General features: G+C 38.1%; 1 protein-coding gene across 1 annotated transcript in view; it reads right to left on the minus strand.

Moving 5' to 3' along the window:
* The window catches only part of NELL2 (neural EGFL like 2), a 142,228-nt gene that overhangs the window by 100,864 nt on the left and 27,261 nt on the right, over window positions 1-14,103 (minus strand). Inside the window, exons 4-8 of the mRNA XM_042816304.1 lie at window positions 6,837-7,010; window positions 6,632-6,728; window positions 2,852-2,924; window positions 2,598-2,680; window positions 1,491-1,619 (exon numbers count right to left, since the gene is read on the minus strand). Of these exons, the coding sequence (XP_042672238.1) occupies window positions 1,491-1,619; window positions 2,598-2,680; window positions 2,852-2,924; window positions 6,632-6,728; window positions 6,837-7,010 (556 nt within the window). The remainder of the gene's footprint in view (window positions 1-1,490; window positions 1,620-2,597; window positions 2,681-2,851; window positions 2,925-6,631; window positions 6,729-6,836; window positions 7,011-14,103) is intronic.

Below are 14,103 nucleotides of genomic sequence, written 5' to 3' on the forward strand. Positions count from 1 at the left end.
CAATAACTTCAGAATATCTTGCATACAATCTTTCAGACATGTATGATGTGTTCTTTGAAATTATAATGATCTAAGTTTTTTTTAAGAGGCAAACTTTTTTCAGGGTAAAACATTCTGCCAATCAGCAGCAAACTGACATATTAGTGTGAAATAGCAAGCTCACAGAACAATACTGAGCCTTCTGATTTTTACATAAAAGACAATACACTTCTAAAAGATAATAATTTCATAGCTGCAAGAAAAAACAGAGACAAATATGCAACGCATTTAACACAAAAGTCAAAGCATTTCAGATGACCATATGCAAGATCTGACACCATGGACTAAATCTTACCTTCAATGACAAATTCCTAAAATCAAAATTAGTATCACACCAGAAATGCAAAGATCAAAGAAATACTAAGCTTAAGACAAACCATTTAGCAAACTGTAGATAACGGAAAATCAATCAAAGTGCAGCAATAGTCTCTTCACAAGTTACCAATAGTCTTTGAATTAAGCATTTAATAAGTCCAAATTGAATTGATGAGTTTTAAATGACTGGACAAGAACAAAGATGCAATAGTTTGGTGCTTGAAAAGATACTTGCAATCTGTTCTGCAGTTCTGATACCCTTGGGAATCTCCCATTCACTTACATTCTTTCATGTTTGTGATACAGTGGAACATGCATATGAGCCTTACATTTCGTTCTTTACTGCTTTTGGAGATGTAACCAAAGGAAACTAAAGGGAATCAGACGCAAGGAATCTATTTAAAAAATTGCTAAGAAAAAACATGTGTTGATAGTAATAAAAAGCAGGTATTTATGCAGAGAAGCAGTTTGCAACTCAGCGCATGGGAATCACATAGTGCCTAACTATATTGCAAATGGTTTTAAGTTGAGGGAGGGGAGATTTAGCCTGGATGTCAGGGTAAGTTCTTTACAGAGAGAGTGGTGAAGTGCTGGAACAGGCTGCCCAGAGAGGTTGTGGATGCCCCGTCCCTGGAGGTGTTCAAGGTCAGATTGGACGGGGCCTTGGGCAGCCTGGTCTAGTATTAAACGGGGAGATTGGTGGCCCTGCATGTGGCATGATCATTGAGGTCCATTCCAACCCTGACCATTCTGTGATTCTGTGAAGAAGGAATGACTTTAAGTTGTGCCAGGGAAGATTGGGTATCAGGAAAAAATTCTTCTGAGAAAGAGTGGTCAGGTGCTAAACAGGCTGCCCAGGCAGGTGGTGGATTCGATATCCCTGCAAGTGTTCAAAAAAATATTTAGATGCTGTACTAAGGGACACGGTTTAATGGGGAAATATTGGTGGTAGGTGGACAACTGGTCTAGATGATCTTGGAGGTCTTTTTCAACCTTTTTTTCTTGCATTTTGTTGTTACTAACTAGCACCCTAGCACATGTTTATAAACAAACATCCCTTACTCTTTTGCTCCCATAAAAATGTAATCAGAGAAAACACCAGAGTTTTTGCATCTCCTTTCAAAGTGTAGCCATACCATGCAAGTGCAGTTCTTACAACCATCTGTCCAGGATTCAAATTCTCTGTACGTCATGCCTTTCATTGTGCAGGTCCTTTCACAGTAGCACTGATCCAGCTTGTTCATCCTCTGCTCAGCTTGCGACAACTGTATTTACGGTTCACAAAAAGGTTGGAATTCATAAGTGGCTTCTACGTTAGTGTAAACATGATTCAAACTGTCCCTCTTATTGTCAAACATGCAGTCAAAGATAATAAAATGACAGTTGTCAAATACAAGGTGACTGAACCATAAATCATTCAGAGATGGATTCTAAGATGCAAGTCACAATCCATTTCATCTTCTGCTTACAACATTCGAGGCATCATGAAACAAAGTGAATAAACGACAATATGTATGTCACCAGATTCCTCATTTTTGTATGTGTGAACTGACCAAGAATCTTGCTGTACATAAATTATCTACAGATACTGGGTTACGTATGAAAAAGACCTGAATCTGAGCCGGGGTAAGACTGAATGTAACACTCAAAATCAACATGTTTATTAGCTAGGTAGCAGCATTTCCACAGATACCTAAAGACCTGACATTTAAAAACAGAAGACTAGTCCATATTTACTGGCATGCTTTAAGCATGATCTTTTGGAAAAAAAAAAAAAAAAAAAAAGGAGAGAAAGAAAGAAGAAAAACACTACTTAGGGTTCTCAGTTCCCTGTCTTGCATATATTTTTTCTGAGCACTCCCTTGTCAGCTCAGATTTAGGAAAGTCTTGGACCGATAAACCTTGCTGCAATAAGCACTATAAGCACAGTCACCTATTTCAGTCCAGTTTGTTGACTTGTTAGTCTGATAGATAGAGCTTGAGTACTTATGAGCCATTTTCTAGTTTGAGGCTTGGATTCTTCTTGCTATTAAAAAATATAATTCTATTTAAAAAAAAAAAAAATTCAAAAGAAAGCTCTCTGAAATGAGAATTTGTATGTATAAATAGTAGACACAGATATCTAAATGCAAACATATATAAAAATGCAGAGATGTTCTGCACACACCCACGTGCACAAATCAACCAAAAAGACAGCAACTAAATCCTTATTCTTCCAGGCCACACCTCCCTGAAAACATTACCTTAGCTGACGTTTTGGCTAAAATGTCTTGCAGTTCCATAATTTTCTGCACAAGTCCATGGAAATCGTTACAAGTTGGGCACGCTGGAATAACAAGATACACATACTAGTAACAACATCTTATGTACAACAGGTTCAGTCATGTCAAAGCTGACAAGCAATATACTGAAAGTTAAAGTTTTAAGAAAGCTTGAGGTCAAAAAGTAAGCACAAAGCACACCTTTCATTTTATGGTGTAAGAATTAATAGACTTACTCCGATTAAGATCTGGGCATTGAGAAATAAATCCTTGAGGCATGACAAGTAATTGAACATCTTGCATTATGCCCTGTGTGCACATGGGAAAAAAAAGAAAAAAAAAAAGAAAGGATGTATTATTTTTACCTGTCAAAACTACGTTTTTCATTCACCATGTAAAAGATTAAAGCCCACATAGAAAAACTTCCTGATAAAAACAGTATTTATGAATACATAGTTTCTTTCACCCAATGCAGAGATGCAGAAGAATAAAGAGAAAGTGAAATAGTTAGAAGCACATGTACAGGCGTACCGAATCATTTTTAAAGATTTTAAATATTAAATGTCAAGAAGTAACTATGTGGCAAGAGTTTGGTTGTTTTTAATTCATTGTTATTTTTAGATAGCCATTGCAGAAAAAGCTTGAAAGTGACCTTTAAAAGTAATGTGAAAAGCAGCTGCAGCTATAGTTACTTTCAAACACTCTCTTAAATAAAATTCAAATTTTTTCACTAGGCTACAACTGTCAGACAGAAGGGCAGATGAAAGAAATCTGAGTCAGGAGAAACACACTCACACAAACCCTTTATGATTTTAGTATGGGTCTTTTCATGAAGCACACCCTGTGCCAAGGAACTACATATCTCTTACACAGCTGTGGAGTTGCACGTTGGCAAGAACGTGGGAAAACAGGAAGCTTAATATGAAATTGAAATATGCCATTTGGAAATGCTCCATCCAGAAGAGATCACACGCTTTTGGGCAGAATTTACATGCATCCTTAGTCATTAAGATATAATTAGCAGCCACTTTGCTTTCCAAAAGCAAAGGCCAAGTAGCCATGCTATCATGCACGCTCTGGATGTCATTTTCTTCCAGGATTCCCTCTCTGTATCTCTAAAACTCCTTCTTAGAAGGAAAAGCAAAATAATTCCAAACAGTCTCAGTGTGCTTCTGAAGTGAATGTTTCAAGACAATAAGAAAACAATATAAATTAAATGCAAAATGTCAAATTTCATCCATGTACACAAGGCATTCCATATAGGTGTTGCAAAGTCACAGCAAAATAGTTCTGGCTTCAAATGAATGACTCGGGGTGACGTACGTGATCTATGGAGAAGAGAAGATGTTACTGAGGGGCAACCAAAAAGATACGTAAGTGTTCTAGCATTCAGGACAATTGGATGCTTCCCCATGCTTTGCAAGGAGCTGCATTGATTATCTGACAGTGGAAAAGTAAGGACGTCAGAAATAGGACTCTACATCATGACCTCCCACAGCACGTCTTCTGAAAGGCAAGAACAAAGTTCTCTTTGAAGAACACAGCTCTTCACTTTCAGTTCTTCACTGAAAGCTGACCATATTCAATTCTCCTCCCTTTCTTGGCGCCATTAAGCTTAAATTCATGTCTACTCAGGGTACAGGATTTCTGTGAAAAAGAAGAATTGCAGGGTCCAACCCATTCAGACTGATGAGAGCTTAAAGCTTATATTTCACTGAATATTTAGGCAAGTACTCAAATCAGTTAGCTATTAACCAACAAAAAAGCTCCTCCAGCTATTTAAGGAGCTTTATTCATCACATAGCAGCTGTGATGCTAGCAGAATTCTGCCACTTGACAGGAATTCAGGTTACTTCTTATCTCCTCAGAGAAACAAGCAGGAGACTTCCTGGGCTGCCAAATCATGAGAGGCCATGCATAGGCTCCAAAAAAAACTGCTGGCTCAAATTAAATCATTTCTGGATGTTAGGTGTGAGAGACTTTATACAATACAGAAATTACATAGCCAGTATTGCTCTCTCAGACTTAAGATCCTATAGTGAAACAGGCACAAATATGTCCTAGTGTGAATATGCCTACCGACACATTGTTTTAGGTGAGCAATATGAGTACCAAAATCAAATATAGACAGATAAAATCATTTCAATAAATGGCTAAGGATTTTGAGTACTTGGGTCCCTCTGGACAAGCCATTTAAGACCCACTGACAGTAGCCTGATTTTCTGAAACAAATGAGCAAATAGAGCTCAGAAAATCCAATAAGTGAAGTTGTCACACAATGAGTGCCTGAAAATGTTATTCTATCTTGTTCTATTGCTTTTACACAGGAGAAGATGGTGACCCCCATCTCACTACAAGCTCTTTTCAGGGAGTTGTAGGCAGCAGTAAGGTCTCCCCTAAGCCTCCTCTTCTGCAGACCAAATGATCCCAGCTCCCTCAGCCACTCCCCGTAAGACCTGTCCTCCAGGCCCTTCAAGGCTTTGTTGCCCTTCTCTGGATACGCCCCATGGCCTCAATCCCTTTCTCGCAGTGAGAGGCCCATGTAGGCTCTCAGAAACATTGAGAAATGCTGAAAGTCCTCATCTTCCAGACTGATGTATCTTCTGTACAAGTGTCAGATTTGCAGAGGTAGTCTAATCATTTGTATTGTGTCATGCTGAAGAAATCACTTAGCACAGTAGTATCTTTGCCATATCTGTGCTCTCCTAACAGCTATCAGTTTCTGTACTTCTGCTAAACTGGTTTGCATTTGTAGCTGAGGGAAAAATTTCAGTGTTTTTTGGCTCATTTTGTTGCACTTGAAAAGCAAGAAGAAAAAAAAAAAAAAACAATTAAAAATACAGTCTCCTACTGGAGTATTCATTTTTCTATACCAAATGAGCTTCTTCACGGTGACAACAAGTTGGCAAAAATAATTGAGACAAGATGTGACAAGGCACAAATAAACAAAATGAATATTAGAAATAAATATTAAAAATCATACATATAACTATAAATACATAGAATGAATTTAGTGTGTCTGAGATTAAGTTTAGGCAATGCATTAATATTTTCTGATTTTATTATAGGATTCAACTGCCTACAGGGAGGGCAATGGGACCGCACTGTGTATGGCAAGTTCAGCAAATTTTGATAAATGTCAAAGGTTGCAATTTTTTTCCGCTTGGAGGAATTCGGTGCTTCATATCTTTGCCTCACACAAGCTTCCATGTCAGATGTCATTTTGTCAGACTGCCCTTCTGCTGCCAGCTGTTGCATGGCAACAAAATATAATAGGATACTGGTGGGAAGGTTCTGCCTCTACCACCATACTACCAACATCCACCTCTGATGTTGTGGACCAAAGTAGTAAAATAGGAGGCATAACTTTTGGATCAGCCCTCATGTGTTTATTTATTTGTTTGTATGTTTATACAAAAGGACAAACAGTAAGCAAAAATGCACGTTGAAATATTTTCCTCTGTGGTAATGAGACTGGAGTTCTTCAGACTATAGTGTTCTGTGACAAAAATTACCTACCTAGCTATTAAACAGACATCAATATAAACGTTTATTTCCTGGAATTGCATTCCTCTTGGCCATTTACTTTTCTCAGTCTTAAACCGCTTCACAACACACCATGGCACTAAGAACTGCTATGACTGCAGAATCACAGACTGGCTGATATTGGAAGGAACTTCCTGAGATCATCTACTCCAACCCGTTACTCAAGCACAGCCACCTAGAGTAGGTTTCCCAGTAACATGTGCTAGCAGCTTTTGAATATCTCCATACATCCACAGAAAAAGTATTTTCCTATGTTCCAACTGAATTTCAGCTTTTTCAGTCTTAGTCATACTCATATTCCATCTACATACACTTGTGCCAGTAAATTGAGTAAACTCAGCTGAACAGAACTACAAGTCTCACCTGACAGACCCTTCATATCATGGAATATTTACTCAATTTACAACGCCTAAAGGAAGAGTAAACTGCATTCACTTTCACCTTAGTTCACGTTTTTCTCCCCTGCATACCTTAAAATAACCGTGTGCATTATTCCTCTGTCCTAGCCAAAAGGTTGTACCCAAAGGTAAGTCCATGAAGGGCTTCTCCACAACTCTTTCATAGATTCTGAAAGGCAAGAAAAAAAGTACGTCCCAGGTTGTTACCCTTTCATTTACTGAGAGCTGGAATGTTCCAGAAGTGACAACTTATTATAAAACAACACTCTTTACTTACTTATTACAGTCCACATGTAAAATCAAGTGAGAGGCACTGATTGCTAAGGAAAGCCTGTGCCACTTATCATCTGCCAGGATGTATGGGAATACTTCTGTGTGGGAGCGATGGCTGCCTGTACGATAATGCAACCGGATTTCATTTCGATGACCGCTGCTTTCCAATTCCAGATACCTGTACCATAAATGCATCACCATGTCATGAACCATTCTTATCAACACAGCAGCATTTTACATCACATAACTTCTCATTACCATGCAGGAACTATTTAAAAGAAGGGGAAAGAGAGAAGGGAAAGATGAAAGCAGGCGTTTTACATAATGGAAAGTTCTATCTTTCATGTAAGAACACAAGGTCCCAGGCTAAAGACTTTTTCTTCTAGCAACAGTACTTCACAAAACATGATCTCACTGAAAACATAATTATCCTATTATGAATAATTGCATTATATCCTGAAAGCATAGCATGGATACTCTAAAGGCATTAATGCACTAAAAACACCACCAAGTTCTGTGATAGGTACATTGTTAGCCATTACCAACAAATGAAGTAAGAACTGAGACAGGGCACTGCCTTGTTTGCTTTTGGATATTCACTTTACACCCCTTTTCATTTTTCATAATGAAATTTCTCAAAAGAAATTCAAAGTCAAGAAATACTAATTCTTAATATTTTATGTGTATATACATAAATTGTTAAATGCATATGTGGTTGTGGTGTATATATATATATATAATATATACACATATATACACACATATATATAATATATATATATATACATACACATGCATTTATATGAATGTATGTGTACGTAAATATATGTATATACTGAGTTTAAAAAGGTATTGCAGTTGTCCCAGGATGGATGCACCATACAACAGGTTTGCAGATTGAGGATGTAGGTTTGGCAGGTTAAATGACTGCAGATAATTTAAAAAGCACTTTGTAACCAAACTTGCTGCATTCTCAAACAAACCTATTTCTTGCATATTGAATCTCTTCTAGGAAGACTTTTACGAAACCATTTTTCTTCCAATTGTTCAGTTTCTCATTTTTAAAGTTCCTCCCATAAAACAGGAGGAAAAAATAAAAACAGAAATAAAGATTCTCTAATAATTATACACAACTGACAGATAAAAGAGTAAGGAAGATAACAATATGTAGAGAGATACTGAAAATCTAGTGGCAATACATTTTTATATAGTTTTGCTGTTACATCTGCAGTCAGGCATGGCAGTGCTTTGTAAATCTGTGTGTGCATGTGTATTAGGGCAATGTAGTTTCTTTCAATAGGCCATCCATATTAAAGAACAGACAAGAAAATGATTACAGTTTTCAAAAGTGGAGATGAGGAGACCAAATCAAAACCATCTTGTATAGTCATTATCCCTAGGAGGAGGATGGGCTCACTGCACATCTCTCCTTCCTTCAGGATTTTTCACAGTGAAATATGCCTAGCAACAGCACAAAAACAATTATCCTTTTGCAGAACTGGCAAAGGGCAATTTCTTCTTCCTCCCAGTATTAACAAAGCAGTTAACTAAAGTCAGCAGTAAATTTTATAATCTGCGATCATTTGCCTACTCATGGCCCAAAAATAGTTTCTGCACTGGCAAGAAGTTTGAACTAATTGAAGGCTTGGCTGGCAAAAAAAAAATGGGCAATTGTGGCAGAGCATCAGTCAACTTAATAACCTTCTTCATAACTCAAGCGTCAAGGATAAGAATAAGGTCATGCTCAACCTAACAAAGAAGGGGAACATTATTGAACAGGACTCCTCCAGCAACTTACAAATGAGTCCACCCACTTGGAGATATAATTTGGAAAAAGGAAGTCATGAATGTACTGAAACATTATCTACTGTTCCAGCCAACAGCTAGCTCACACTCTCTTCAAAGTCAATGGCAGAACTGATCCCAACACAGAGTTGCAGCAGACAGGCAGGAAACAAAGCAGTGATACAGTCAGTATGGAAGCTGTGAAATGAATGCTCGTGTTGCCTCTTATACAGGTGACATTATGAGATGCCCAAGAACACAAATCCCCTGAAATACAAATTCCCCAAATAAAAAAAAGGCATTCTGTAAAATTTAAGAAATGAAGAATTGCTGAGAGATAATGCTGATGTTCTATGATGCCACAATAAGCAAATGAAACTTCCTGTACAAAGCTGTGCAAAAATTCTGGACACTTGTAGTTTAGATTTCACTGTGATTAACTCACTGCTTTGAGATGCACATCAATCTCTGTTGTTACTACATTTGGTAAACTGTAATAAATGTCTTTACCTTATGAAGGCATTATGATTTTTTGAGAAAATATGTATCCAAATTAAAAAACAAATTAATAGCCATTAGGAGAATTCTAATTTATCATTGATTGACATACTGTAGAGGCAGCAGGAAAAGACAATTAGAAAAGCAAAGGCAGTGATACCCAAAACAATATTCCCCTTAGTCTGAACTAATGCTGAGACACAGAAACACAGAGAACTGAGTATGAATCATTTCATTTCAGTTTTTACAAAATATTGCACTTCATATTCTACCTTTCCCTGTTTGTTTTACTTCCAGGACTTAAACAGCTCTGGTTCCATTTAACAAACTTCAAAAGACAGAAACAGCCTCAGGTCTAGCAACAGAGCCTGGGTGGGAATGCCAAGGCTGCCGGAGGCAAAGCTTCTCTCTATTCTGTGAGACTGCAACAGCACACGCCTGGGTGTGCACCTTCCAAGGGTTTGGAATGACAGTTGAGAAAGTAAGCTATGCATAAGCAAATAGCTCTGGATGTTAAAAACTTGTTTATATGAGAAAAATATTTTAAACTTCTCTGTATTCTCAGGACTACTCTATTGAGAGATAAAAGAGAGTGATCTTGTTTCCTGAAGGGCTTACTTCCCAGGGAAACAACAACTGCACCACACCGCAGGCATTTCCTAAGAACCTCATTACAGGAGTTTTCAGGGAACTTCATCAGCTGAATGCCTGTTTTCTTGCCTACACCATCCCATCTCAGTCCACTCATCTCGGTGCCATCAGCCAAGAAATTTAGCATAGTTATGTCACTGCTAATTATCCCAACAGCTCCCAGCTGCTCTTCTGTACTGGGAAGGTGAATGGCTCTTTGAATAAAGGATAAGCCACAAGGAAAACCCCTTTTCTCAGAGGGTGGTGAGGCACTGGCACAAGCTGCCAAGAGAAGCTGTGGATGCCCCATCCCTGGAGGCATTCGAGGCCCAGGTTGGATGGGGCCCTGGGCAGCCTGAGCTGGTTGGTGGCAGCCCTGCCTACAGCAGGGGATTGAAACTGGATGGACTTTAAGATCCCTTCTAACCCAAACCATTCAATGATTCTACACTAAACAGCATGACAGGAGGACCTGCTTCTACCTTCACTAAAGCCCACAATCCCCATCACCATTTAATCAGTATCAGCTTATTTGATGTTAACCTCCTAAAACTCACACATTCTTTGTGACAAACAGAAGTAACTTAGCAGGGAGATGACATGATATGGTTATAATGTTTGACATTTGAAGAATAAAATGTTAACCATAAAGGTTGTTGCAGCTCAGCAGAGCGCTCTGTGCTTTCACAATCATTTCAAAGGCAACAGCCAAGGCCACAGTAAGACTGACCAGTCTGTGTAGAGACCAGCCAGAAAGCAGTTCCTGCTGTGCTGACTCAGAGGAAGAAATTGGTCTCAATTGCCCCAGAGAAAGCTGAGAAAGGAAACAGTGATTATTTCTCTGCTGCCCAGCACATCTGTTGTAACCACTGTGTGCGGATCCTCGCATCACAGCTCAGTGGTAGACCTGCAGTGCCCCAGGGCAAGAGGTCAGCATTGGACATGTTCTTCATGCTCCCAGATGCACATGGAGACTGCAGAAGTTCAAATCAGGATGTGCAGTCAAAGCCTTGAGATCTGGGAGGCAAAACAACTGGGGATGTGGTGCTCACTCTTACTCCAGGCAACTAACAAAAATCAACTTCAGTTTAGAGCATGTAGACAAGCATTTTAAAAGCTAAAAGATATCATGTCTGAATTTATTACACAGTGGGCTTTTGTCTTTTTTACAACTTTTACTACTCTCAGTTACAGATACAGTGTAAAAACAAGTTTTCATGGCTTTTTGATTTACACTAAGAAGAAAAGGAAAACTAATAAAACCACAGAGGAATATATATATAAGAAAAAATAAATCCTTGTCTCTGTTACTTATGAAAATCATAAAATCATGATACATAGCTTCTGGCACTGTCTGTGAAGGTGCTAACTGCAGACAGAAGCACACCAAGGAGGATCCTAACTATTATGCAGAACGGACAGCAGTAGGCCATGCCATAGATCTGGGTGACAATGTCTCTTGAGAGGGGGATCTGAAAGGCAAAGCAATCCAGGAAGGTTCAGCCTTCATCAAAAACAAAATCTTAGGCAGTGTTCTCACAGAGTTGGAGCAAGAATCAGGAGCTGAGGTTGCACTGGTCTCCCCAGAGGACTCTGAAAGGAGATATCCTCCCAGAAGTTGCTGATCTGAAATTTCAAAAATTAAGGGCTGGTATTACAGCACGTTGTTCATTTTGTCCCAGTTTGAACTGTGAATATGAACCAAATTAAATTCCAAAACAATAAATACTTTTTTAAAACAGAATTCTTGCTCTCACTCCTCCCACTGATCTCACTAACCTCACTTATCAGTATGTTTCTTCCCACTCTGCTTTCACTACCACACAGCTCTGTTAACATCTACTTTGTCCTTCTGAGGCTTCCTATTCTACCAAATATCAGTGAAGGAAGAATGTTGTTTCCCAGAACAAACAGAAAAGCAATGGAATAAACCATACATTTCACTCTCTCAGCAGACAGCAAGAAGACTGCAAAAGCAACAAATCTTCTGATGTACACTGATATGTACTAAAAGAAAGTATATGCGTTCAACCTAACTCCTCCCCTTTCCTACTCGAACAGAATACAGATTTCTTTGAATTTCTCTGAACAAATACATATCAAACAACAGCAAAGAATAGCAATATCTGTCAAAATTCACATTTCAATACTTTCAGTGGTGTTTAGCAGTAGATAAATAGAAACAAATCTTTTATCTCTTATTCAAGTAGACCTGTCACCAGTCTGAATTCAGACTACAGAATCCAGGCTCATAGGAGCTTTTGGTAACAAGTTCTCCACCAAATGACACTGAGTTATCCGGCACTGCAGTGATTTACATCAGCAGACCAACTGACCTCTCTTGACATAATAAAGGTTACAGGAAGGTGTGTTTTAAGGTAGGTGCATTCATTACTGAGAAGAATTTACATTCTATTTGCAACATTCTTCTTTTCTTTTTTCTTTTTTGACAGGAAGCATAAGCCGTACTAAAGAAAAAACAAGCAATAATGACAAGGCATCAATCAACCAGCACTTAAAGAAACAGCCCTCAGAGTGCTGTGAGATTAAACTCAGTATAACACAAAACTACTGCTTTACAAGTACCTCCATCCAACCATACATTCAAGGATATAAGTTAAATTCCCAAACAAAAAGAAGCATGGAATCTTTCTCTCTTGGGTAAAGAGCCTGGCCAAGGTGTCACTAAATACATAAGGAACCTTACATATAGCTTTTAGGATCTTCTTGAGTACTATAATACTGAAAGAATGAGAGAAAATATCATTTTTTGAAACCTTTGATGAAACATGCAAACATACAAACTTTGTCAAAAGAAAAAAAGTCCGACCCCAGAGAAGTTTAAATTTGCTAGAGGAAGTCAGCTCAAAGGAGATGATTGACTGTTACAAACAAGTTGCAAAGGGTTCGTGATTATTATCAGAATAGTAAGAAACAGATTTGCTCTTTCTAAGAAACAAAGATTTACTACCAAAAAATAAAGCAAAACAAAACCCAGAATATTACAACTGTCCATGCATCCAGCAAAGTCCATGTGTCAGCAGAATGGTTAAAAAAGCTGAAACCAACTAGCACTTCTTTAGGCATAGGGAACAGCCACATACAGCTTAACTTTTGAAAATTAATCCCATTTTATTCTTACTTAATATGTATGTTAGTGATGGGAGAGGAAAAATATCCCTCAAATAAAACCTATACTGTTCATTTAAGAAGTAAACATTGAAAGCTTTTTTCAGGGCAATGTGTTTGCAGCAAATCTTGTAATGTCAGAAAGAAGAGACTTCATACTGCAATCCAGAAGTAGAGATACTCATACATCAAAAGCATACAACTATTTTAGTAAGATAGTCAAAACATGCAGCAAAATTCATGCATCAAGAGTTTTCACCTCTGGGAACATACCTCCTTGGATGGAAAAATGCATAACAGAGAAATTGCATAAGATAATTTCCTCCTAGATACTGAAAAGGTCTCACACTACTGTACAGAGCAGCATATTTGAGAGCAGATAATCAGAAAACTTGAGTAGTGGTGAAAATAACTATCATACAAGGCAGAAATTCAATCAATTAGTAGAGAAATATAATGAAGTGTAGGACATGTCCACACTATTCTACTGATTTCAGTATTTTGCTTTCAGGTTACAAAAACAGTAATTGAAGGAAAGAATGGTTAAACTGCAATCCAATTATTTCATCATTTAAGGGCCCTAATATACAGAAACTGAAGAGATACGGATATAACGTCAGTTGCATAAAGGCATCTAATCATGAAGGGAGGAAAAGGCTTTATTGCATTGCTCCACTGTTGCCAGTTAAATGAAAATATACAACAGAATAGGAATGACTAACATACATTAAAGCTCTGTCACAGATAAAAGTTATCTCTGCCAGTTCTTTCATCATGAAGCTCAGATGAATTCAGAAGCGAAGTTAGGAAGCTAATAGTGCTTAAAGTGAAGGCTGAGGATAAGCACAGAGCAATCAGTGTTTAACAGCACTTCCACACAGACTTCAGGCATCACTTCATTAACAGCATTCAAAATATTTAACACATTGCTGTAGAGTACAAACCATTTTAGACAGGGCAGTCTGCGTAGTCAAGGTGATCTTTTCAAGTTAATTAAACAGTTCTAACTTCTATCTTTCAGACATAAGCAATACACTGCTGTGCCCAGCAATTTGTCTTTATCTGCCTGAAACCCATCTGAACAATCAGAGATGTGCAATTTAGATACACCGACAACACAATAATATTCTTGAGAGGATGATTTCCAATCTGTACTCCACAACCACCACCACCTGAACTCTTCCGTTGCTCTGAACAGTGGAGGGGGGGGAAGTAATTTGTGTAGAAAA

This window comes from Centrocercus urophasianus, unplaced genomic scaffold (assembly GCF_019232065.1).
Source record: "Centrocercus urophasianus isolate 14NV4802_14NV808 unplaced genomic scaffold, USGS_Curo_1.0 seq_15, whole genome shotgun sequence".
NCBI classification, from domain to species: Eukaryota; Metazoa; Chordata; class Aves; order Galliformes; family Phasianidae; genus Centrocercus; species Centrocercus urophasianus.